General features: G+C 48.2%; 1 protein-coding gene across 1 annotated transcript; it reads left to right on the top strand.

Moving 5' to 3' along the window:
• Positions 1 to 769: 769 nt before the first annotated feature.
• Positions 770 to 26,807, top strand: ntsr2 (neurotensin receptor 2). The gene is made up of 4 exons (XM_018094482.2): positions 770 to 1,723; positions 17,667 to 17,952; positions 25,048 to 25,138; positions 25,817 to 26,807. Exons 1-4 carry the CDS (start codon positions 1,082 to 1,084, stop codon positions 26,088 to 26,090), a joined length of 1,293 nt encoding a protein of 430 aa, XP_017949971.1. The 5' UTR covers positions 770 to 1,081; the 3' UTR covers positions 26,091 to 26,807.
• The last annotated feature ends 1,074 nt before the right edge of the window (positions 26,808 to 27,881 follow it).

Below are 27,881 nucleotides of genomic sequence, written 5' to 3'. Positions count from 1 at the left end.
ACACAGAGACACATAGACAACACACACACAGACAGATGCACACATACAGACAGATGCACACACAGAGACACACAGACACACACACAGACAGATGCACACACAGAGACACACAGACACACACACAGACAGATGCACACACAGAGACACACAGACACACACACAGACAGATGCACACAGAGACACACAGACAGATGCACACACAGAGACACATAGACAACGCACACACAGACAGATGCACACATACAGACAGATGCACACACACAGACAGATGCACACACAGAGACACATAGACAACGCACACACAGACAGATGCACACACACAGACACACAGACAGATGCACACACACAGACAGATGCACACACACAGACAGATGCACACACACACAGACACACAGACAGATGCACACACACAGACAGATGCACACACACAGACAGATGCACACACACACAGACACACAGACAGATGCACAGACACACAGACAGATGCAGACACACAGAGCCCACAATCTGCACTGTATCTCTATACAATGTAGGATTCCTTGTGGGCAGATATGGGAGCCCAGAATAAGTGCAACAGGGATCTGCGATACTGTAACTAGCGACTGTGCAGCAAGTCCTCAATGAGAGTATGAAGTGTGTGCGCTCCAGTGAAGATAATGTGCCCCCCCCCCCTTCCCTCTCCCCTTCCCAATCATCAGCTTCTCAGCCAATAGGCACTGCTCTGGTCTCAGCCTGGTCCTGTAATTCTACGGTGTGTTGGCTACTGATGGGAGATGGAGAGATTGCTGGGGATATTAACACACACCAATATCATAAGGGATGATTTTAAAACATTAAATTCCCTTAGGAGAAATAAATGCAGCCAGTCTATAGATTGAACAAACGTTTTTTAGAAGCAGAGAGAGAACAATGGACTGTGGAAAGCAAGTGAGAAAGTCGGAAGATGTTGAGTATTTAGTGCTTAGCCACCTGGAATCCCCAACCTGCCCCTTGCTGAGGTGCCCCTGATGGAGGTAAGTCCATCTCTCTAGCACTCAAGCCTCTACAGGTTCCAAGTTCTGGCAGTGGGCTAAGAAGACTAATGGACGAGATGTGGGCTGTAAGGAACCTCAGCTTGCCCATGGCTGAGCCCAATTCCACCAGTGACCTTTCTCACCAGCTGGACGTGGACACTCACTTCTCCTCTAAAGTTTTTATCACTGTCTTCTACATTCTAATCTTCTTGGTGGGCACCATTGGGAACGTACTGACCATCAGGCTGGTGCTGAAGAAGCACAACCGGCACAAGCTGCAGGGCACGGTGCATTATCACCTAGTGAGCATGGCTCTGTCGGACATCCTCATCCTCCTCATCAGCATTCCCATTGAGCTCTACAACTTTATCTGGGTCCACTACCCCTGGATTTTTGGGGACGCGGTGTGCAGGAGCTACTACTTTCTGCGGGATATCTGCTCCTATGCCACCGTGCTGAACATCACCAGCCTGAGCTGTGAGAGGTACCTGGCTATCTGCCACCCCATGACCGCCAAGCGGATCATGTCCAAGATGAGGACCAAGAAGATACTCTCAGTTATATGGTTCTCCTCTGTGGTGTTTGCCATGCCAATGGCTTTTATCATGGGAGTCAAATATGAGAACACAACCCCAGAGGGAGAAGAGGATCCCTCCTCCCTAATATGCACCAATCTGGTTTCTACTGCCACCCTGAAGGTCTTTATACAGGTACCTTACTCGTTAGTCTCATTAGAACATATTGGGTTATTGCTGGGATGTTCAGCCTGTTGAACTCTTTCTTTGTAGGACAAATTGCAGCTGGGGTGCAACAGGTTGGGAGTGCCATGTTGTATTTGCCAGTTCTGTGTAATGATTATTAGGTGTAACCCAATACCCCGTGAAACTTTTCCTTAAATTCTGTATAGTCATTTAAATCTTAAAAATGAGAATGACTGCCATCAGCCTGCTATAAATCAGCCAGCACAAATGTGTGTGTGTATATATATATATATATATGTTGATTTATAGCTTTTTTTTTATTGATATAGCTGTTATATACCTGATCTTAAATATTGAAGTGCTTTATACGCTAGTGGGGGGCAATTATCAAAGGAGTGCAGTGTGTATGTACAATGCTCATCCTCACTTCTCTGTGGCAGTTCTGACCTATATACCCCCCAAATAGCCCCTCTGAGGTGCAGATTACACAGCACAACCAGACAGTTCATACAGTAGCTGAATATACAGTTGAATAGAAAGGGTCTATCAGTAAATGTTTTGCCTGTTTCTATTGTTTTCTGCATTCAGAAATGCCAAATTTCTGCCACACAAACACACCTTCACCCATAGGCACCGTACCCGTGTAGCCAGGGGTGGGCAGAAAAGTGTAAATATATGTACAGTTATCAGGCAGAATGTGGGCACATATTGTGAATTAAGCCTCTCATGAATTTTGTTCGTTGGACCCTAGCAACCAGTCAGCTGCTGGGATCCCAAAATGAACGGCTGCTAAGGAAAGGTCATTTACAAACCATGAAAAAAATATTAAGACCAACTGCAACTTGTCTCAGTATATCATGGTCAACATCAGTGGCCCAACTATAGGGGCAGCACACTTGGGGGCAGTGAGACCCAGTAAGAGAGGTTAATCGCAGGTCCCACACCATGTTCTTAGCTGGGGGGAGGGATTCCCAATGCACGTAGACATTTGGGGGGGGGGCAGTGCAAAGACTTTTTGTAGGGGGCATGAAATTCTTCCCAAATGGGTGGTTTACCTTTACATTAACCTTTATTGTGTTACAGAAAGTCCTATTCTTAGCAACTCTGCAATTGGTCTTCATTATTTATGTTTTATAGTTTTAAAATGATTTGCTTTCCACTTCTACATCTTTTCCAGCTTTCAAATGGGGGTCACTGACTCCTGCAGCAAAATTCTTATTGCTTTGTGATCTTACAATTTTATTATTATTGTTAATTTGTATTACTTATCTTTCCATTCAGTCCCTCTCCTAGTCATATTCCAGTCTCTCATTTAAACCACTGTCTGGTTGCTAAGGTAAACAAAACCCTAGCAACCAGATAGTGGCCATAGCCACTCCATATCCATATCCATATCCTGTGGTCATATTGTTTGTGTGTTTCACCACACATGAACAAAGTAGTTACCTGATTCAGGCTTCTCTATGGGGCTGTATTGATAGTCCCCATTATGAAACAATATAGTTACCAATAAAGCTGGAGTATAAGCAGCTAGTATAGAGTACATACAGGCATATTGTGTGAGCCTTGTGCATTACCTGTTGCTATAACACCAGCATTGCTATAACCAATGTGCCACACCTGGATTTCTAGCTGACATGAATAATATATACAAATCTCTGCAGAACTAGCATTGGGAATGTGTGGACTGAGCTAGAATTTGCTGTACTTTGGGGCAGCAACATCAACTCATGTCATTAAGGTCCATTTGGGCATTTTTTAGACCTTCACTCTACCATTTAAACTGGAAAGGAATTAGTACAGACAAAGAAATGAGGTCCTCTGCACTCACCCATTATACATATATATATATATATATATATATATATATATATATATATATATATATATATATATATATATATATATATATATATATATATATATCATGATTTTATGGAGTTCTTTTTATTTATAAATTACACTGTTTACATAGCAAATAATTCACTCTGCCATTTAAAATTTTATTCTTGAACCAACAAATGTATTTGTAGCTGTAATATTGGTGTGTAGGCGCCATCTCAGTGCATTGTGCCTGAGTCTGAGCTTTCAGCCAGCGCTACCCATTAGAACTGCTTTCAGCTAACCTATTGTTTCTCCCACTCCCATGTAACTGGAGGAGTCCCAAGCCGGACTTGGATTCCTTACTATTGAGTGCTATTCTGATACCTACTGGGAGCTGCTATCTTGCTCCCTTCCCATTGTTCTGCTGATTGGCTGCTGGGGGGGGGGGGGTATCACTCCAACTTGCAGCGCAGCAGTAAAGTGTGACTGAAGTTTATCAGAGCACAGGTCACATGGCTGTGGCACCCTGGGAAATGAAGAATATGGCTAGCCCCATGGGAAATTTCAAAATTAAATATTCTGTATGCGTTTCTGAAAATGGATTTCAATGCAGGATTCTGCCAGAGAAGCTCAATTAACTGATATGGTTTTCATGACAGCATTCAGGACAGGCCAGACTGGGGGTGAGTGAGTGTAGGACTGGCCAGACCGGGGGTGAGTGAGTGTGGGACTGGCCAGACCGGGGGTGAGTGAGTGTAGGACTGGCCAGACCGGGGGTGAGTGAGTGTAGGACAGGCCAGGCCGGGGGTGAGTGAGTGTAGGACTGGCCAGACCGGGGGTGAGTGAGTGTAGGACTGGCCAGACCGGGGGTGAGTGAGTGTAGGACTGGCCAGACCGGGGGTGAGTGAGTGTAGGACTGGCCAGACCGGGGGTGAGTGAGTGTAGGACTGGCCAGACCGGGGGTGAGTGAGTGTAGGACTGGCCAGACCGGGGGTGAGTGAGTGTAGGACTGGCCAGACCGGGGGTGAGTGAGTGTAGGACTGGCCAGACCGGGGGTGAGTGAGTGTAGGACAGGCCAGACCGGGGGTGAGTGAGTGTAGGACTGGCCAGACCGGGGTGAGTGAGTGTAGGACTGGCCAGACCGGGGGTGAGTGAGTGTAGGACTGGCCAGACCGGGGGTGAGTGAGTGTAGGACAGGCCAGACCGGGGGTGAGTGAGTGTAGGACAGGCCAGACTGGGGGTGAGTGAGTGTAGGACAGGCCAGACCGGGGGTGAGTGAGTGTAGGACAGGCCAGACCGGGGGTGAGTGAGTGTAGGACTGGCCAGACCGGGGTGAGTGAGTGTAGGACTGGCCAGACCGGGGGTGAGTGAGTGTAGGACTGGCCAGACCGGGGGTGAGTGAGTGTAGGACAGGCCAGACCGGGGGTGAGTGAGTGTAGGACAGGCCAGACTGGGGGTGAGTGAGTGTAGGACAGGCCAGACTGGGGGTGAGTGAGTGTAGGACAGGCCAGACTGGGGGTGAGTGAGTGTAGGACAGGCCAGACTGGGGTGAGTGAGTGTAGGACTGGCCAGACCGGGGGTGAGTGAGTGTAGGACAGGCCAGACCGGGGGTGAGTGAGTGTAGGACAGGCCAGACTGGGGGTGAGTGAGTGTAGGACTGGCCAGACTGGGGGTGAGTGAGTGTAGGACTGGCCAGACCGGGGGTGAGTGAGTGTAGGACAGGCCAGACCGGGGGTGAGTGAGTGTAGGACAGGCCAGACTGGGGGTGAGTGAGTGTAGGACAGGCCAGACTGGGGGTGAGTGAGTGTAGGACTGGCCAGACCGGGGGTGAGTGAGTGTAGGACAGGCCAGACCGGGGGTGAGTGAGTGTAGGACAGGCCAGACTGGGGGTGAGTGAGTGTAGGACTGGCCAGACCGGGGGTGAGTGAGTGTAGGACAGGCCAGACCGGGGTGAGTGAGTGTAGGACTGGCCAGACCGGGGGTGAGTGAGTGTAGGACTGGCCAGACCGGGGGTGAGTGAGTGTAGGACTGGCCAGACCGGGGGTGAGTGAGTGTAGGACAGGCCAGGCCGGGGGTGAGTGAGTGTAGGACTGGCCAGACCGGGGGTGAGTGAGTGTAGGACTGGCCAGACCGGGGTGAGTGAGTGTAGGACTGGCCAGACCGGGGGTGAGTGAGTGTAGGACTGGCCAGACCGGGGGTGAGTGAGTGTAGGACGGGCCAGACCGGGGGTGAGTGAGTGTAGGACTGGCCAGACCGGGGGTGAGTGAGTGTAGGACTGGCCAGACCGGGGGTGAGTGAGTGTAGGACTGGCCAGACCGGGGGTGAGTGAGTGTAGGACTGGCCAAACCGGGGGTGAGTGAGTGTAGTACTGGCCAGACCGGGGGTGAGTGAGTGTAGGACGGGCCAGACCGGGGGTGAGTGAGTGTAGGACAGGCCAGACCGGGGGTGAGTGAGTGTAGGACAGGCCAGACCGGGGGTGAGTGAGTGTAGGACTGGCCAGACTGGGGGTGAGTGAGTGTAGGACTGGCCAGACCAGGGGTGAGTGAGTGTAGGACTGGCCAGACCGGGGGTGAGTGAGTGTAGGACAGGCCAGACCAGGGGTGAGTGAGTGTAGGACTGGCCAGACCGGGGGTGAGTGAGTGTAGGACAGGCCAGACCGGGGGTGAGTGAGTGTAGGACTGGCCAGACCGGGGGTGAGTGAGTGTGGGACAGGCCAGACTGGGGGTGAGTGAGTGTAGGACTGGCCAGACCGGGGGTGAGTGAGTGTAGGACAGGCCAGACCGGGGGTGAGTGAGTGTAGGACTGGCCAGACTGGGGGTGAGTGAGTGTAGGACTGGCCAGACCGGGGGTGAGTGAGTGTAGGACAGGCCAGACCGGGGGTGAGTGAGTGTAGGACAGGCCAGACCGGGGGTGAGTGAGTGTAGGACAGGCCAGACCGGGGGTGAGTGAGTGTAGGACAGGCCAGACCGGGGGTGAGTGAGTGTAGGACTGGCCAGACCGGGGGTGAGTGAGTGTAGGACTGGCCAGACTGGGGGTGAGTGAGTGTAGGACTGGCCAGACCGGAGGTGAGTGAGTGTAGGACAGGCCAGACCGGGGGTGAGTGAGTGTAGGACTGGCCAGACCGGGGGTGAGTGAGTGTAGGACTGGCCAGACCGGGGGTGAGTGTAGGACTGGCCAGACCGGGGGTGAGTGAGTGTAGGACAGGCCAAACTGGGGGTGAGTGAGTGTAGGACAGGCCAGACTGGGGGTGAGTGAGTGTAGGACTGGCCAGACCGGGGGTGAGTGAGTGTAGGACAGGCCAGACCGGGGGTGAGTGAGTGTAGGACTGGCCAGACTGGGGGTGAGTGAGTGTAGGACTGGCCAGACCGGGGGTGAGTGAGTGTAGGACAGGCCAGACCGGGGGTGAGTGAGTGTAGGACAGGCCAGACCGGGGGTGAGTGAGTGTAGGACAGGCCAGACTGGGGGTGAGTGAGTGTAGGACTGGCCAGACCGGAGGTGAGTGAGTGTAGGACAGGCCAGACCGTGGGTGAGTGAGTGTAGGACTGGCCAGACCGGGTGTGAGTGAGTGTAGGACTGGCCAGACCGGGGGTGAGTGAGTGTAGGACTGGCCAGACCGGGGGTGAGTGTAGGACTGGCCAGACCGGGGGTGAGTGAGTGTAGGACAGGCCAGACTGGGGGTGAGTGAGTGTAGGACTGGCCAGACCGGGGGTGAGTGAGTGTAGGACAGGCCAGACTGGGGGTGAGTGAGTGTAGGACTGGCCAGACCGGGGGTGAGTGAGTGTAGAACTGGCCAGACCGGGGGTGAGTGAGTGTAGGACTGGCCAGACCGGGGGTGAGTGTAGGACTGGCCAGACTGGGGGTGAGTGAGTGTAGGACAGGCCAGACCGGGGGTGAGTGAGTGTAGGACTGGCCAGACCGGGGGTGAGTGAGTGTAGGACTGGCCAGACCGGGGGTGAGTGAGTGTAGTACTGGCCAGACCGGGGGTGAGTGAGTGTAGGACGGGCCAGACCGGGGGTGAGTGAGTGTAGGACTGGCCAGACTGGGGGTGAGTGAGTGTAGGACAGGCCAGACCGGGGGTGAGTGAGTGTAGGACTGGCCAGACCGGGGGTGAGTGAGTGTAGGACTGGCCAGACCGGGGGTGAGTGAGTGTAGGACTGGCCAGACTGGGGGTGAGTGAGTGTAGGACAGGCCAGACCGGGGGTGAGTGAGTGTAGGAAGGCCAGACCGGGGGTGAGTGTAGGACTGGCCAGACCGGGGGTGAGTGAGTGTAGGACAGGCCAGACTGGGGGTGAGTGAGTGTAGGAAGGCCAGACCGGGGGTGAGTGTAGGACAGGCCAGACCGGGGGTGAGTGAGTGTAGGCCAGACTGGGGGTGAGTGAGTGTAGGACAGGCCAAACTGGGGGTGAGTGAGTGTAGGACAGGCCAGACCGGGGGTGAGTGAGTGTAGGACAGGCCAGACTGGGGGTGAGTGAGTGTAGGACAGGCCAGACCGGGGGTGAGTGAGTGTAGGACAGGCCAAACTGGGGGTGAGTGAGTGTAGGACAGGCCAGACTGGGGGTGAGTGAGTGTAGGACAGGCCAAACTGGGGGTGAGTGAGTGCAGGACAGGCCAGACCGGGGGTGAGTGAGTGTAGGACAGGCCAGACTGGGGGTGAGTGAGTGTAGGACAGGCCAGACTGGGGGTGAGTGAGTGTAGGACAGGCCAGACCGGGGGTGAGTGAGTGTAGGACAGGCCAGACTGGGGGTGAGTGAGTGTAGGACAGGCCAAACTGGGGGTGAGTGAGTGTAGGACAGGCCAGACTGGGGGTGAGTGAGTGTAGGACAGGCCAGACCGGGGGTGAGTGAGTGTAGGACAGGCCAAACTGGGGGTGAGTGAGTGTAGGACAGGCCAGACTGGGGGTGAGTGAGTGTAGGACAGGCCAGACCGGGGGTGAGTGAGTGTAGGACAGGCCAGACCGGGGGTGAGTGAGTGTAGGACAGGCCAGACCGGGGGTGAGTGAGTGTAGGACAGGCCAGACCGGGGGTGAGTGAGTGTAGGACAGGCCAGACCGGGGGTGAGTGAGTGTAGGACAGGCCAGACTGGGGGTGAGTGAGTGTAGGACAGGCCAGACCGGGGGTGAGTGAGTGTAGGACAGGCCAGACCGGGGGTGAGTGAGTGTAGGACAGGCCAAACTGGGGGTGAGTGAGTGTAGGACAGGCCAGACTGGGGGTGAGTGAGTGTAGGACAGGCCAAACTGGGGGTGAGTGAGTGTAGGACAGGCCAGACCGGGGGTGAGTGAGTGTAGGACAGGCCAGACTGGGGGTGAGTGAGTGTAGGACAGGCCAAACTGGGGGTGAGTGAGTGTAGGACAGGCCAGACTGGGGGTGAGTGAGTGTAGGACAGGCCAGACCGGGGGTGAGTGAGTGTAGGACAGGCCAAACTGGGGGTGAGTGAGTGTAGGACAGGCCAGACTGGGGGTGAGTGTAGGACAGGCCAGACCGGGGGTGAGTGAGTGTAGGACAGGCCAGACTGGGGGTGAGTGAGTGTAGGACAGGCCAGACTGGGGGTGAGTGTAGGACAGGCCAGACCGGGGGTGAGTGAGTGTAGGACAGGCCAGACTGGGGGTGAGTGAGTGTAGGACAGGCCAGACCGGGGGTGAGTGAGTGTAGGACAGGCCAGACCGGGGGTGAGTGAGTGTAGGACAGGCCAAACTGGGGGTGAGTGAGTGTAGGACAGGCCAGACCGGGGGTGAGTGAGTGTAGGACAGGCCAAACTGGGGGTGAGTGAGTGTAGGACAGGCCAGACTGGGGGTGAGTGAGTGTAGGACAGGCCAGACCGGGGGTGAGTGAGTGTAGGACAGGCCAGACTGGGGGTGAGTGAGTGTAGGACAGGCCAGACTGGGGGTGAGTGAGTGTAGGACAGGCCAGACCGGGGGTGAGCGAGTGTAGGACTGGCCAGACCGGGGGTGAGTGAGTGTAGGACTGGCCAGACCGGGGGTGAGTGAGTGTAGGACTGGCCAGACCGGGGTGAGTGAGTGTAGGACAGGCCAGACCGGGGGTGAGCGAGTGTAGGACTGGCCAGACCGGGGGTGAGTGAGTGTAGGACTGGCCAGACCGGGGGTGAGTGAGTGTAGGACTGGCCAGACCGGGGGTGAGTGAGTGTAGGACTGGCCAGACTGGGGGTGAGTGAGTGTAGGACAGGCCAGACCGGGGGTGAGTGAGTGTAGGACAGGCCAAACTGGGGGTGAGTGTAGGACAGGCCAGACCGGGGGTGAGTGAGTGTAGGACAGGCCAGACTGGGGGTGAGTGAGTGTAGGACAGGCCAGACTGGGGGTGAGTGTAGGACAGGCCAGACCGGGGGTGAGTGAGTGTAGGACAGGCCAGACTGGGGGTGAGTGAGTGTAGGACAGGCCAGACCGGGGGTGAGTGAGTGTAGGACAGGCCAGACCGGGGGTGAGTGAGTGTAGGACAGGCCAAACTGGGGGTGAGTGAGTGTAGGACAGGCCAGACCGGGGGTGAGTGAGTGTAGGACAGGCCAAACTGGGGGTGAGTGAGTGTAGGACAGGCCAGACTGGGGGTGAGTGAGTGTAGGACAGGCCAGACCGGGGGTGAGTGAGTGTAGGACAGGCCAGACTGGGGGTGAGTGAGTGTAGGACAGGCCAGACTGGGGGTGAGTGAGTGTAGGACAGGCCAGACCGGGGGTGAGCGAGTGTAGGACTGGCCAGACCGGGGGTGAGTGAGTGTAGGACTGGCCAGACCGGGGGTGAGTGAGTGTAGGACTGGCCAGACCGGGGGTGAGTGAGTGTAGGACAGGCCAGACCGGGGGTGAGCGAGTGTAGGACTGGCCAGACCGGGGGTGAGTGAGTGTAGGACTGGCCAGACCGGGGGTGAGTGAGTGTAGGACTGGCCAGACCGGGGGTGAGTGAGTGTAGGACTGGCCAGACCGGGGTGACTGTGACGTAGTTGGCCAGCACAATCTCTGTAGCATTTAGTAGCTTAATGCACAGAATGCATATATATATATAGTTAGTGGGTGGGTGCAGAGGTCCCCCTGTCTCTGTAGGAAAGTCGCAGCCACAGCCTCATTGCTCCCTCGCCTAATGATTTAAAATTGCTTTGTGATGAGCACAATTTGAAACCCATAAATGAGAATGCACTCAGGAATCCCAACGCTGACAGGTTCAGTTAAAATAATAAATCTATTTTTATTAAAGTGTAAAGCTTTTCATGGATATGTAAACTTTAATAAAAATAGATTTATTATTTTAACTGAACCTGTCAGCGTTGGAATTACTGAGTGCATTCTCATTTATTTGTTTATAGTGTAATCCGCTCCCTCTGGCTGTAGGTATAGGGGCTTGGCACCCAAACCAGCGACTCTACTGCTGCACCTATGGGGTTGGGGTGCCTCTGCTCTCCCTTTGTGAGAGGTGGCATCATGTCATTGGCTGACACAGATCAGAGGGGGGGGGGATAAGGATTGAGCAGGCCCACCCGGGGGATCTTTACCTGGGGCCACAGGGGCCTTTTAACCAGTTGTTATATTGTTTGTTATTGTGGACGTTATGTGTGACTTTACATATATCTAATTATTCTGCTATTTTCTGCCCAGCCCAGTGTCGTGTCCCAGGCTTTGTGCAGTAACTGAAATGTCAGGCATCCTTTCATCCTATAGAGAGATGGCAGATAGACTGAGATAGATGATGCATACCTTCCAACATTTGAAAAATGAAAAGAGGCACGGCAATTTTTTTTGACCACACCCACTTTTGTGGCCACGCCCCAATTACCACACCCCATTTAAAAACAAAAATACTCCTTTTATATAGTAGAAATGGCGGGATCAGACGCAAATGTGCTATACCCTCATACTGTACTACCTAAGGAAAACAATATAGCAACTCCTACATTAAAATACAAATATAGAGAGAAGGCAGTCAGTTATAAGTGAGTTCTAACTATGTCCCAGTTTTGCCCCCCATACACAGTAGCCCCTCATACACAGTACCCCCATACACACTAGCCCCCCATACACACTAGCCCCCCATACACACTAGCCCCCCATACACACTAGCCCCCCATACACACTAGCCCCCCCATACACAGTAGCCCCCCCATACACAGTACCCCCATACACAGTAGCCCCCCTATACACAGTAGCCCCCTCATACACAGTAGCCCCCCATACACAGCAGTCCCCCATAAACAGTGCCCCCTATACACAGTAGCCCCCCATACACAGTAGCCCCCCATACACAGTAGCCCCCATACACAGGTGCCCCCCATACACAGTAGCCCCCCCATACACAGTAGCCCCCCCATACACAGTAGCCCCATATACAGTAGCCCCCCATAAACAGTGCCCCCTATACACAGTAGCCCCCCTATACACAGTAGCCCCCTCATACACAGTACCCCCATACACAGTAGTCCCCCATAAACAGTGCCCCCTATACACTGTAGCCCCCCTATACACAGTAGCCCCCCCATACACAGTAGAGTACCCCCCATACACAGTAGCCCCCATACACAGTACCCCCCCATAAACAGTGCCCCCCATACACAGTAGCCCAACCATAAACAGTGCCCCTATACATAGTATCCCCCCATACACAGTACCCCCCCATACACAGTACCCCCCCATAAACAGTGTCCCCCATACACAGTAGCCCAACCATAAACAGTGCCCCCTATACATAGTAGCCCCCCCCCATACACAGTACCCCACAGGTGCTCTGCCTTCTTCTACGACTTCTCTCCTTATGCGGCGGTGCCAGGCCCTTTTATAAGGTTGCGCCCCGTGCGTAATGACGTCACGCGTATGCACGGTGCGCAACCTTATAAAAGGGCCTGCGCGCTGTACAAGGAGCCGCATAACGAGCAACGCCGCAGTAGAAGCCGGAACGTCCGGCTCCAGCCAGCGCATCCTGCTGTGCTGGCTAGTTCCATGAATGTCCCGCAATCCGGGACAGCGGGACGCGCCATAAAAAGCGGGACTGTCCCGCGAAAAGCGGGACAGTTGGGGGGTATGATGATGATAGATGACAGATACATAGATAGATAGAGAGACAGATAGATAAATAGGTAGATCGATGATAAATAGATAATTAGACAGACAGACTAGATAGATAGATAGCTAGATAGATAGATGATAGATAGATAGATAGATAGATAGATAGATAGATAGATAGATAGATGATAGATAGATAGATAGATAGATAGATAGATAGATAGATAGGTGATAGACAGATAGATAGATAGATAGATAGATAGATAGATAGATAGATAGATAGATACTGTAGATAGATAGATAGATAGATAGATAGATAGATAGATAGATAGATAGATAGATAGATAGATGATAGATAGATAGATAGATAGATATAGATGATAGATAGAGAGATAGATAGATAGATACATAGATAGATTGATAGATAGAAATATAGTTAGATAGATAGATAGATAGATAGATGATAGATAGATAGGTGATAGACAGATAGATAGATACTGTAGATAGATAGATAGATAGATAGATAGATAGATAGATAGATAGATAGATAGATAGATAGTAGATAGATAGATAGATAGATAGATAGATAGTTATAGATGATAGTTAGATAGATAGATAGATAGATAGATAGATAGATAGATAGATAGATAGATAGATAGATAGATAGATAGATGATAGATAGATAGATAGATAGAGAGAGAGAGAGAGAGAGAGAGAGAGAGGTAGATAGTTGATAGATAGATAGATAGATAGATAGATAGATAGATAGATGATAAATAGATAGATGATAGATGAATCATTTACCTGTGAGATCAAGTGCTGCGTTACATACTATAGCACTTACATAGCTGCCAAATCATTACAAATCAGGAGGCACTTCATGCAATTGAGCTTATTTAATATGAATATGAAGCTAATAATTAAGGGGGCTGAGGGGGCACTGCATAGAAAAGTACATTTATCTGTTTTTAGCTGCACAGCGCCTGAAGGCTGGAAATACAGCAATAAAAAAATATGTGTCAGAAATAACATATGGTACTGTGTAGTGCATAATTATATATGTTGTGGATCATTGTGGTTATATATAGGACACTGGAACACAAATTGGCTATGCCCAGACCCTGTGCAAGTTCAGCAATGCCTAGCCACCATTCTTTCTTGTTGGCTGATCACTGCCCCGGGGGGGGGGGGGGGGGGGCAAGAACTGACCTCACTGGGGTTAAGGCTAATGGGACATGCTGCATTTTGCCTGCTACAGTAGCCAAACTCAGCTTTACCAGCCTGTCAGCACTTCCAATACAAACACATGGGAAATGCACTGCTGGGACCAGTTGGCAGGTCAGCATTAGCCAAGCTTTCCTATGGGAAGCAACCAAGAATATTATGGCTGCTGTGGTTCTTCCAAAGTGTATCTTAAAGGTCAAAACTCTGTGTGTGCCAAGGAACTAACATTTTTCCATTTCCATAACTAAAGCAAGGACCCCCTAATTCTTCTCATGGCCCTTACATAACCATTCCATAAAACTATACTAGCACGGGCGTACCCCTGTACTAGACACAATTCAGGTGGAAGGGTATAGGGCAATGATCCCTAACCAGTGGCTCTGGGGCTCTGGGGCAACATTTTGCTCCCCAACCCCTTGGGTGTTGCTCTCAGTGCCCCCAAACCAGGGAGTTATTTTTGAATTCCTGACTTTGTGGCAAGTTTTGGTTGAATAAAAACAAGATTTCTTACCAAATAAAGCCCCTGTAAGCTGATAGGGTGCATAGAGGCACCTAATAGCCAATCACAGCCCTTATTTGGCTCCTCCATGAACTTTTATGGTGCTTGTGTTGCTCCCCAAGTCTTTTTACATTTGACTGTGGCTCACAAGTAAGAAAGGTTGGGGATCCCCGGTATAGGGTATAGTGTCCATATAAAGATCCAATGTGGACCATTCACCTAAGACCCCCAAAACACATCATCATTAATTCTTTTCCAGTAAAGACAGTGACACCACCTGTAACAATGGAGGGACATTTCACACTATACTAACAAGGTGCAACTGTCGCCCAGTTACGCCCATGGCACGCGCTTCTGCCTACCCCTAGTTCAGGCCCTGGGAATAAAGCACTACGTTGCCAAAAAAGGCAGTGGGTATAAAAAGTCCCTTTACAAAAAAATATAAAAATGGAAAAACAAGTTTGCAATTTTTTTTTTTACTCATTTTTAAAGATGATTTGGTTATGTTTGGTTATGAAGCTGGACGTAATTGTGTTTTCTACTGATTACCTTGTGTTGCAAACATGGGAAAGAAAGCGAGCGGCACACCTAAAGCGGAGGTGTATTCTGGCAGAACAGTTGTGTACGACTGGGCCCATACTCATTTCAGCATGACGGCTCATTAGTGCATTTATATATCCTTCATCGCCATGGATACAACATTCAGGGCTAGAGGTCTTACTTTGCCATACTTAGTGAATGACGCGTCTGATTGGTGTGTTTAAGTCATGCAGAACTATAGGATGTGATTTCCTTCAGAATCCAATTCATTTGGAAGTCAGAAAACAAAAAATGAAAATAAAAGCCATTCTGACATCAATTATGAAAGCATAAAGAAATGCTATTAGCCTATAGATATAGAGGGATAGGTGGGACAATTATAACTGAGCGTGCATACATGTACTGTACGTGCAACATTGTCATTCTTACTGTGTACATCATGTTTTTACTTTATTATTATATCAACTAGACCTTTATTTGATGTACCAGAAAACAACCTATAAAGGTTAAAGGATACATAAGTATTTTAATATCCCCTAAAATTGCTTTGTACAGCCCCCAGAATAACATAACTTTCTCCCTTTATGCAGATTTATTTTGTTTTTCTATTACAGGCAGCCAAACTGCAGTTTATTAGCTGACTTCCTTGTCTAGTATGAAGCTCCACCCCCTTTTGCTTTCTGAGCACTCCTTCTCTGCCTACTGGGCAGGCTCACTGTCTCTCAAAAAGGTGCCTACTGGGCATGCTCACTGTCTCTCAAAAAGGTGCCTACTGGGCATGTTCACTGACTCTTCCCCAATTAAAATCAATCAGGCATGCACAGCAGGCATCTTTTTGAGGTCTTCATAGTCAGAGAGAGAAGGAGTGCTCAGAAAGCAAAAGGGGCGGGGCTTTACACTAGACAAGGAAGTCAGTTAAAGAGCTGTAGTCGAACTGGCTGTAATAGGGAAACAAAATAATTCTGAATGCAGGGAGAAATGTATTTTATTCTGAGGGCTGTACAGAGTAATTTTAGAGATTTTTTAAAAATCGTTTACGCTTTCTTTAATACAAAAGACCCAATAAAAGCCAAGGAGGAGTGCATCAGTGCAATGATGTGGTCCTCATCCAATTGATTTCTGGTGAAGGTCTAGTGCAGGGGTCCCCAACCTTTTTTACCCATAAGCCACATTCAAATATAAAAAGACTTGGGGAGCAACACAAGCATAAAACATGTTCCTTGGGATGCCAAATAAGGACTGTTATTGGCTTTTTGGTAGCCCTGATATGGACTGGCAGCCTACAGGAGGCTCTGTTTGGCAGCAGGGTGGGCCAAGCCAACCGGGCGCCCAAGGCAACCTCGGCCACCTCGCCCCTGCACCTTCCCCTCATGTTTCAGCGCGCATATGCAGTTCTGGGGTGGGGGGGGCAGCTACACTATAGTTTATTGCCCCCACTGCGTATTGACAAGCGGCGGGGGCAATGAAAAAGGAGGGGGCTTACCACTAGTTCCGGCCCTGTTTGGCAGTATATCTGCCAGGAATTCAAAAATAAGCTTTAAGGCCACTGGGAGCAACATCCAAGGGGTTGGAGAGCAACATGTTGCTTATGAGCCATTGGTTGGGGATCACTGCTCTAGTGCATGAAGTGGTCCCAGGGCCAAACTGACTGATGGCACAGGGGTGGCCAAATCAGGCAAAGATCTGACAATGTATGGCCACCTTAATTTTAACAATTGTAGTAGAAAATAGCATGTCCTTTGTCTGAACCTCAAATCTGCCTGGATTCCCCACACACATTCCCGTTTTTAAGATCTCTTTTTTACAAACTCGTTATTCCATTATTCAAGGGGCTACCTCTAGGGGTTTAAAGAATAAAATGTTTTAGACCAGTTTTTGTCAGGCTTTTCCAGTTCAATCTCCTTTTTCTCCTCCAGCATTGGTCTACACCTAAAATGCTCTTTTGGTCCTTCTGATCCTGTACTGAAGCAAATTAATTGAAATATAAATCATCAAAAAAATCTAGGTTGCAAAAAGACTGACTGGAGCTTAAGTGCAGGTAACATGGAGATTCTCGGCAGCTGATGGAACTGTGGAATATGGGGGGAACCATCCACTAAGCCTGTTGTAATGTGACTTATGATGACCAGGTATCATCCCAGTAGAGAGCAGGTAGATAGGAAAGTGTGGTACATGGGCTAGAGGTCCGGCCAGGAGATAAAAACAGAATCTTGAGAGAGTTAGAACCAGGAATACCACAGAAGAAGACAGATAAGTGAAGAACCTCAAGAACTGGCAAAAGACATAATAAATAAGGCAGGGATGGATGTTTAAAGCTGCTCAATTCAACTATAAACAGTATTTGTCTGGGTTTTATTTTGCCCCAGCTCTTTATGTTATGACAAAGTTGAATGTGTTTCCTGAGATATATAGGTACCTTGCAACCTTGCAACCCAACTAGATCCCAACAAGAGCGCTAGCTGCAAGGAGCTGGGTCTGAAGGCTTTGTCTGCTACCACAGATATATTTATATAACACAGTGAATTAGTGGTTGGAGTCCTAAATTTTAATCTGACCAGGGAACTATCTGCAAGGAGTTTATATGTTCTCCCCATGTCTGTGTAGGTTCCTCCGGGTACTCGGATTAAAATGCAGCAAACCACCCTAACCAGGTCTTCATTAGAGCGTCACAAGTCAAATGACACAAGCTGGGGTACAGGCATTTACCTCACTGCTGCATGTCCCATGGGTGCTAACCCATAGGGAGTTTGGAGGCCCAGTGAGGATAAATCAAAATGTTTTATGGACAGAATGCAGTATTACAGTGTTTAAGAGAATTATTTTCAATAGAAAGCACAGTAGATAACTCACTTTAACCTTGTGGTCTCTTTCTTTTAGGTAAATGTATTTGTGTCTTTCCTTCTTCCTCTGGCGCTGATCTCCTGCTTGAACTGTGTGACAGTCAATCAGCTCGAGTCCTTGCGCTCTCGCTACTTCTTGTCCTTGCATTCCTCAAGCAAAGCTCCTCAGGCTTCCTACAGAGCCCACGTGTCCCTCAAGCCTGTTTCTTCATCGCCTGCAGTTAAAAAACTGTCTGTCGCTGGAGCAACCTCCAAGAGTAGCCTCACTGTGTCCTGTGAACCAAACCGCATACAGCCTATCCAGCACAGCATTTACATGCTCAGTTAAGTAAATCCAGCCATTTGCACTCTCTCTATATATATATTTATCTAAATATTGAGCATTTGTGACAGTCATCTATAGCACAAGACAGTAACAAGTTCAACTGTTTAGATAAAAGTAAAATAGTGAAACCATCCCAGATTTGATCCAACTAGTCCTAGCAAGGTGTGTTATCCCAGTAATTTTGTGTTTCCTGCATTGCCTAAAAAAAAGCATTTGGTCAAGTGGATCCACCAAAGAGCTCTGAAGAGAAGGAGAATGTCTCAACTTTACTACTAAGTCTTTTGAAACCCTTTCTGTGACTGGAGAGGAACCCCCCCCATTCCCCTTCCATCTAATCACATGCCATGGTCAGTGTGAAGAGCTAGTTAATGGGTTCCTAGAGAATGGTATAGCCCTCGTGTAGTATATCTTTTCTCTCTTTTCTGATGTAACACAATGTCACGTTGGCCTGCAGAGCTTCATAATCAAAATGTTCAATTCCATTCCTTAGGGCTCTGGCACACGGGGAGATTAGTCGCCCGCAACAAATCTCCCTGTTCGCGGGCGACTAATCTCCCCGAGTTACCATCAGTTGCCATCCCTCCGGTGAAAATGTAAGTCACCGGTGGGATGGCACACGCTGTGCAAGCGATTTCGCGAGGCATTTTCGGCGAATTTGCCGAAATCGCACCGCCGCGTGTGCCATCCCACCGGCGACTTACATTTTCACTGGTGGGATGGCAACTGATGGCAACTCGGGGAGATTAGTTGCCCGCGAACAGGGAGATTTGTTGCAGGCGACTAATCTCCCCGTGTGCCAGAGCCCTTAATGTAATTCCCCTTCTAAATTACTCACTACTGTAAATAAAAAAAATCCTTCCAGGTAATGTTTATAAAAATATTAGCAGGGTTGGACTGGCCTGCAAGGGTACCTGCTTGGCCCTGGTCCTTGTGGGGACCCATCCAGGGTCAGACTGGGCCGCCAGGACACCAGGAAAAAATCCCAGTGGGCCCCGGCGGCCCAGACCCAACCCGTGCCGGTGCTCCCACTGCCTGACCTCCCCTGACCCGTTAAATTTATGCACATTTGGGAAGGACGTCGGGTGGGGGCCCCTGTAGGGGAGGGGTATGGGACGCGGCCGGAGGGGGCACCTACAGGGTCCCTGGGGTGGGAGCCCCGGTGGACCCTGAAACCCCCAGTCCGACCCTGGACCCATCAGCTACTTCTTGTATAATCCGCAGGGCTACATAGCACCTATAACTTTTAGCAGTAACTATTTCTAATTCCAAGAGATCAGGTTCTCTGAGGGGCCCAAAGAGCGCCAATCCAACACTGGACCTTCGGTCTAGCACACTATCCATACACACAGTGTACACTGTACAGATCAGTGTTGTACAGGCCCTGAAATAATATGAATCTGAATTAATCATACATTAATGCAAATGACTTTATGTATGAGCAGACCCTATGACCACGTACGTCATGCAGAGGTGACATATCCAGCCTTCGTGCATGCTATTTTAAAATTAAAAACACAGATTTTTTTTTTATTCATCCCTGCCCATTTATTTGAAATATCAGGGCAGAAACTTTAAATTATGCATCTTTTAATTTGCGTGCAGAGAAATGTAATTAATTTCCTTGAAATGGGGAAAATTGCTTTTTTGTGGTATGTTATTATTTGCCACATAGTCATTTAGGGTTTATAAAGCAGCCGGGTAAAATGCTATATCATTATGAGTCATTTAAAGATCTTATATGGGAGAAATCAGCATGTAATAATAATATTAATAATGAAAGGTAAGGGCGCCATTGGTCTTTTATGGAAGCTATTCCCTGGCTTCATAACAGCTCAGCTGGGAGCTATACATACGGTATATTGTTCTGTACATATTCAGAGGAAGCATGCTAGCGGGTAACAGGGTCACATGGAAACACTATTTATTATACAGAATTTTATCAAGCCAAATAAGTACAAAGTTGTTGGGGCACACCGGCTGCTACCTTAGGGGCCCTCACTCCCCCTCACTCTGGGTGGTGTGGGTCGGTGAGGGGAGAGCACCCAAGGTTTCAGACAGGGAGAAGGGCTGAGTTGGTGTGGCCCACAAGGGTTGAGGTTTTTTTCCCAGTGTCCGGCTGGCCTAGTCTGACCCTGACAACAAACATACAATACTGACCAGGAAATTGGCACACAACAGTATACTATTAATCCTCTTCCCTAATTCGCAACAAAAGGCTTGGACAAAAGTGACCAGGTCCCACCAGGATAGGGGACAACCATCAGTACCTTCATCTGCTATAGTTTTGCATGGTTCCTTCCCCAGAAACGTTACATTCCTCGTTTTATTCAGCTCAAGCAAAGTTTCTCAGGCTTCCTATAGAGCATAACTGTCCCTGTTTCTTCCAGGAAGTCCTGCCAGTAAGTGTGTTAGGAAAAAGTCACATAATCACAGTAGATAGATGTTCCCTAAGTGGGGGAGGCAGAAGTTGGAGTTGCCCAACCTTTAAGTTGTTCCAACCCTGCCTCCATTTTGCCAGCCACGGTAGAAAGCTAAAGCTGGCCGTACATGCACCGATGATATTGTACAAACCTCGTTTCTTGCGATATTTGGTACGTGCATGGCGGCTCGACGAGGAGACCAATATTGCAAAAGGCTGTGGATATCAGTTGACTCGTCGATCGGCCAGGTTAAAAGATTTTGAGCAAAATCTATGTTCAGGGCTGAATCAGCAGAAGGAGGTAGAATTTCTATTGTTTCTACCTCCATATCTGACGATTCAGCCCTGAACGTCAGTGGAGGGTGGGAACGATCTTTCGTGTAAGATCAAAAATTGCTACATGAATGGCTACCTTAAGAGAAGAGTCTGTTGCAGGAATATATATGTTAGAACTGGAGACATGGGGGAGAGAAGGGAAGCGCTAAAAAGTAGTAAAGAGAATATAAAGGTGAAGAGCTATGACGGAGCTGAGAAGATAGAATGACAAATTGGAGGAAAATTGAAAACGTTCATAGAATCTCATTGACTGCGTTATCGTAAACAGCAATTTAAAGTTGAACTGCCCCTTTTAACCATTTCAAAAAAATCCCTCTTGCATGAGGTTGATGTCAGGCAAATGTAACTCTCCATCACTAATGTAAATGTCTCTCCGTTCCATAAAACTCTGCGTACAGCAAATACATAGCAGTAACAGTCGCCAACGTGAGGAAATATCCTGATTACACACTGTGCAATCTGTAGCTCAGGTTAAACAGCGGAGAAGAAAATATCCCCCCATGAATGTATTTACTTTACTAAAGAGCTTTTTTGTGCTTAGAAATTCATTTAATATCTCAATCTCTAGATGTGAGCGTGATGGACATTGGTTTCCATAGCTCCCCGTACCTTAGCACAATCCATTTCCTATGTCTCGGCAGGGCACTCATTGCATATGTATTTATAAATCACAGCAGCCGCAATCTGTGCCCTGTGGGCTGGAGAGGCCCTGAGATCCCAATAGCGACCTGATGAAATCTCCTTGATTGGCACTTGCATAGAGAGAGCACGTTTCAGGTGTTTTTCTGCTATTTTATATTGATCTGGGGAAAAACGGACACTAAATAAGGAACATCCACAAATAGTGCTCTAATACCAGCTCTGGAAACCTATAATCAGCAAGAAAAGTAGAGTAAATTGCGCCGTTGAGATGCTAACGTGTGCTCTGAGATGAACTTGATGAATTTGTCATTTAATACTTATATAGCTACTGGATTTCATGTTAAAGCACTCTGTCTTTTCACCATCACCCTGACAGCTGAATGGCAATTGCTTCAATATCCATGATCACAGCTTAATTAAAGATTCAGAGGGATTGTCCAATGAGAAGGCTGCTTTAGGCACAGCTGCCTGTTCTGTTTCCCGCCTTGGAGGGATCAGACATCTTTCCTTTAGTGCCAATTTGGGCTAGCCAATTTGGCTAGCCAATTTGGGTCAGGCTAGCCCCGGATACCCGGGAGAAATCCTGGTAGGTGCCTGTCCTAGTGGCGCCTGTCCTAGTGGCACTTGCCACCCTGGATCTGGGCACAAAGGTCAATATGGTGTGTGCATTAGACAGGTTTGCATGTATAGGGGTGGGGTAGCGGGGGGGGGGATAGATGTTATCAGTGGTCAGGCCATTCAGTGGCAGTGGGCAAAGCTAAGACTCCAAGGCAAGATCCCCTAGGTTACCCCCACCTTATGCTCGGTAACCCCCACCTCTGCAAGCAACACCCCTCTCTTTTACTCCCCCCCCAACTGCATTGCCACTCCTGTTCCCCTCTGCTTGTCCCTATCACTACCTGATCATTCAGGGCAAAGGTATGTGCCTAGGATCCTAGCACCCCCCACCGTGGCACCCTAAACACATGCCACTATACACAGTGATCTCCCTATGTTATAATGAATACAGGGTCTGTCAGGTGATACAGTAGTAGAATCACAGCACAACCCTACATATTTAATTTGCCATTATATTTTCAACAATGGTTATTTTAATTAACAGTTGGGTCATCTCTATATAAAGAAAGAATTATCTGTGTAAACAGACACTGACCCTGACCTCGGGTAGCTCATCCTAAATCCAGTGCTAAAAATAATTATATGGGGAATTATCAAAATAAGAGTAAAATAACTGCAAAAGGAATGATAATAATCACTGTGCCCTCTGGCTGGGAATGCGCAATATGGTGCCTTAATAACAAGAAACAGAATCTAGATTGTGTCCCGCAGGGTGCACTGAATAGAGGGATTAAAACAAAATAAATGATAAAGATCAATCTGTAGAAAAGCTGTAATAAAAAGAACAATAACTGTGATTACTGAGATTGGAGCCTTTATGTTCGAGTCAACTGATAAGAAATGAAATACACAGTGAATAAAATATACTAAATACTGCTGCCTGTACTACTGTACTGTGTGTATATGTTGTACATAATGCCTACATGGTTTGGCTGTCTGGCCATATTGGCCTTCGCTACCAACTGCCTGGGCATGACCTTGGGGGAGTGAAGTCTTACTCGATTACAGTAATTCTGTCCAAATTGAGAATGTGGACCAATGAGACACAGCAACCTCTGACTTGTGCCCCACTAGTCATATAATAGGGCTACAAGCCAGGACACTGGCACTACAGCTCTAAGGGGTACAAAACCACTCCACTGAGTATTCATTCACTTACAGGTCTGGACTGGGATTTACAATAGGCCCTGGCATTCCAAGTACACAGAGGCCCAAACATCCCCCCACCAGCCCAATAAATAGTGACCCCTCTGGCATATCCTAATCCCAGGATGCCACATTGTAAGTCTCCCTCATATGTCACTGACTTGCCTCTGACACCATCAACTTTGCCCCTGATGGCATCCAGCCCCTGTCCAAATTGTCTCCAGGTAAAAGGTGGCAGCCCATCTATTCATTGGGGAAGGGGTCTTCATGCTCCATTTTGTAGTGCCCAAGCCTGCAGACGTTTTGCATAAGCCGGGCAAGGAGGAAAGTGCTAAAAACATGACAGATTGAACATGCTTTGCACCATGCATGGAATATATGACCTTTAGTAACTCAATGAATTAGTGCAACTTTGGCCATCTGGGTGGATGTTGGACAATATCCTACTATTTGGCCCCGAGCTGTTTGGGCACATAGCTACTAACTCCGGGCACCTCTGGCTGCCTTCAGTATAGATATTAAACATTTGGAGCGCAATGAACATTCTTTAATTTGGGGGAGGGGGGGCTGTAGTAATGAAATATGCTTTAATGGAAGCGGCTTTGTTCCTAGGCTGTATTACCCACAATGCATAAGGAGCAATTACAGTTTAATAGGGTCGCTCTCTCCTTTTGTCCTTAGAAACATTAGTCCCATTATTACCCCATTCAGCTACAGGAATTAATTTCAGATTTCATGCAATTAGCATTTAATGAGGCATTCCTAGCTGTAAAATCTGTCGGAGGCGCAGATAGGAAAACGCTAAAAATAAAATGTAAAAACCTGTTGTTACTGGAATTCTCAGCATGAAATGACCCACTGACCGGAAGCTCAAGATGGAGAGGTTCTGCGCACTCAACCCTGAGGCCGGCTATGCCTGCACCATGGCTATGGCCCGTTGCTCTAGGAGAGGAAGGGTACAGTTATGGAGGCAAGAATAGATAAGCGCATGTAAAGGTGAGAAGAGAGGAGGAGACAGGGCTCTGGTCTAAGGTCTTCTGGTGGGCCCCTGGAGCCATAGTTCAGTACTGAGTATATATTAATAGAGGAAGGGAATACAGGAAAAAAACATAACCCTATGTCTACCGTATGCATTCCCACATTCTAGGTACAACTAAGAATAGAGTTAGGGCTAGAACTAGAGGTTGGATAAGAGTGGTACATATCTAAAGGTGTCCATACACGTAGCAATTCCGATCTTTTGTGCTACGATTGGTTACTCGAAAGATCGTTCCCACCCTCCACTGACGTTCAGGGCTGAATTGTCAGATATGGTGGTAGAAACAATAGGAATTCTACCTCCACCTACCGATTCAGCCCTGAACGTAGATTTTGCTTGGCAGCCTTCAATGGCGCCCAATCACAGTCTTTTAACCTGGCCGATCGATGAGACGACTGATATCTGCAGCTTTCTGTGATATCGGTCACCTCTTTGAGCAGCCATACATGCACCGAATATCGTACGAAACAAGGTTTGTATGATAATATCAGTGTGTGTGTGGCCAGATTTAGTTGCTGCCATATGTTTAGTGTTTGTTAATAGTTTTGTATCGAGAAGTAATACATTTTGGGGTTGACAAGGAAAACTGATTTTACTCTTTTCATAGAACAGCATATGTTTCATTTCTTTGCCCTACTAGTCCCCCTTCCGAAGCTCCCTCTCATTTCCAGCTTCAGATGGTTAGTATTGCTGCCACAGGGGTTCTGATTCTGATTCTGACTGGGGGGCACTCTCAGCAAGAAACTGAAGTGCATGATGTGCAGTCTCTGCCTATGTTGGGTGTTATATAAATGAAGGATAATCCAGTAACAAGAATAGAATAGCCAAGACCCAGGGTCACACTAAATGAGTATGAATGGTTATTCTAAAGTGATTCCTATCTTGCATTGCAGGAGCTATTGTGATTGCCTATGTTGTTTGCTGGCTGCCGTACCATGCAAGGAGACTCATGTTCTGTTACATCCCAGATGATTACTGGACTGGGTAAGTCTGTGAGGGAAGATTATATAAGATATGTGAGAGAGAAAGCACAAAATGAAATCTCTTTCAGATTCATCAAGCTTAATATTTGTGATTTAATTCAGTTTGCATGTACAATGTATGGCCTAAATTATCCAGACACCCCATCAAATGACTGGCAAAGGCTAAGTGAAACCATTCGGTGTATAATTAAGCAGAAAACCATGTAATATTAGGATACAGAGATGTGGTACAGTGGACGATGGGGCACAGGGATTCTCAGGCATAAAAAGCCTCCTGTGGCTCCCATGCAAGTGAAGATTAAGGGGCATATTTATTATAGTGTGTAAGCCCATAGCAACCAATCAGAGCTGGGAGGGAGATAGAGGGGCAGAAGAACAAAACTGGATATGGGATGAGGGTTTGGCTGGGGGTGGAACAATATATGGTATCTATTATTTGTACCTCTCCTTCTGATTTCCATCACCTGCAATCATTGTTACTCTCCCTGCTGTCCTGATATACTCAATAAACTGTCCAATCACAAGCACCGGGGCCACAAGGGAGTGGTCTATATAGTAAAGACATAGTGGGCCATGTGAAGGAAGCAGTTGGTAGCCATACAGTAGCCAGGACTACATGGATGAGACTGCTCATAAGGCCCTGATTAGAAATATTAATGTTTTTCCTTGTTGTCTGCAGGTTTCTATACACATTCTACCACTATTTCTACATGCTGACCAACACCCTTTTCTACGTCAGCTCTGCAGTTAACCCCATCCTGTACAACATGGTTTCCTCTTCCTTCCGAGAACTGTTCCTAGAGACACTCGGCTTCTCCCGCCGACGCAAAGAGCAGCAGCTGAATTCCTCTGTATCGCTGCAAACCAGCCTCAGGAGCGATACATGCACTCTCCATACTCCGACCAATCACCGACAAGCAAGCAGGGAAGAAACCGCCAATGGGAAGATGTAGAACAGCTCATTAAAGGGCAACTTAAAGTCAGAACTAGCAGTGCACAACTGGGCAAACAGACAATGCTTTCAAAAGCAATTACATTTATATATACAGTAACTGTGAAATCATTGAAAATGTGTAATTATTGTTATTGTCCGGTTAACTAGAACGGTATGAAATGGCCTCAGAATATAGTGGGAGAAAATCATGTACCAAGTAGGATGGAGAGGACTGTCTTCTGCAAGTTCCTGGGGTCCATTTACTAAGGGGTCCCCAAGTAAGGCTAATCCTGCAGAGTTTTGCATGTTTTCCCCAGAATGCCGCAGTGCTGCCCCCTATCTGTACTTATGTTATGGAACCCTCAGCAATAACGAAGGATGCTGGGAGTTATCCTTTGCAATAACCTATTAGAGATCTGTGGTCCATGACTGTGGTTCCTAAATCATTCCTAAATCATGGCCACCAAGTCAGTAAAGGACTTTGCAAGACTATGGCAGAATTTTCATCCAACTGGATCAGCGGAATTTGAACTGTTGACTTCAGGCCATGTATTTGGCATGTACAGGACACTGAGAGTATGCTGTGTGCTCTGCTGCATCACCTCAAGCCTTTAATAGAGCAAGAACTCTCCATAGATGTCCCTATACCTGAGTGCCCTTAAATATTCCTAGAACTTTCAGCTGTCTATGGGAAACTGTACAAAACTGTCTTCATCATAAATCATATTTACTGTAATCCTGATGCATCCGCCCATTGTTTTACTAACCAAGCTGGTCTTGGGGGGGTTTAGTTTTGGTCTATGACTCCCTTCCTTTATTGTTCCACCCAACTTGTTTGCTTCATAAAGAGTGTCTGGGGTTGACTGACGTATTTGGCCATTAAGGCTGTGGCATTGTTCCTTTATATGGTCAGGATGACTTTTAAGGCCAATGGCCAATGGGGCATTTTGACCAGAGCTGCTGTTGCCAGTAATGGGAAACAACAGCGGCCAAAATGCCTTTGTCTGTCTCTCAACACTGATATACACTCTCAACAATGCTGATATAAATAGGTAAGGCCCCTGGCTAACACAGAGCAAGGACAGCAGTCACCGGAGAAGAAAACATTTTGGTGCTGAGGCCCGACACCACTCCATGTATGGCAGGCAAAGTTCTTTCTGAAGCAGTGACTGCCAGTTAGGGGCATTTGTTTCCCTCCAGGCAGCAGATACAGATGTCCTGTGTGCACCTTATAACCATATTAAAAGAAAACACTACTTGATGCAGCGTGCAGCGCTCTGGAACACAAAGTATAGGGTTCTCTGACTGTGGCTTGAGGCCCCTGGAGCTCTTGAATAACTAAGGGGGGGATGCCAGGAAGGGGTGTATCCTATCTAGGGATGCACCAAATCCAGGACTCAGGTTGGGATTTGGTCAAGATTCTGCCTTTTTGAGCAGAATTTGGATGGGCAAATCAACACGCCTGGCTGAACCAAATCCCAATCCATAAAATCACATAAACACAGAAGTTGACAATTTTTAACCACAATTAGGATTCAGATTCAGTTCAGTATTCGGCTGAATCTTTCATGAAGGAATTCAAGGTGCAGACGAATCCATTATTCACTCCGAGATCTGCCCAAATCCAAATCCTGCATTCAGTGCTCCTGCCCAGACGAACCGCATCTGATCCAGACAAATTACATCATCAACTTTTTCTTAACAGAAGATGCACATTTTGTCATTTTTCTTAAATTTTAAAATTCAGATTGGTGGTTAGTTTTGGGTCGGCATAGGATCAATTGCCAGTAAAATTGTAACTCCGGCCCGG

Source organism: Xenopus tropicalis, chromosome 5 (genome assembly GCF_000004195.4).
Source record: "Xenopus tropicalis strain Nigerian chromosome 5, UCB_Xtro_10.0, whole genome shotgun sequence".
NCBI classification, from domain to species: domain Eukaryota; kingdom Metazoa; phylum Chordata; class Amphibia; order Anura; family Pipidae; genus Xenopus; species Xenopus tropicalis.
The sequence above is the reverse complement of the archived record's forward strand: the minus strand, read 5'-3'. Positions and strand labels throughout refer to the sequence as shown.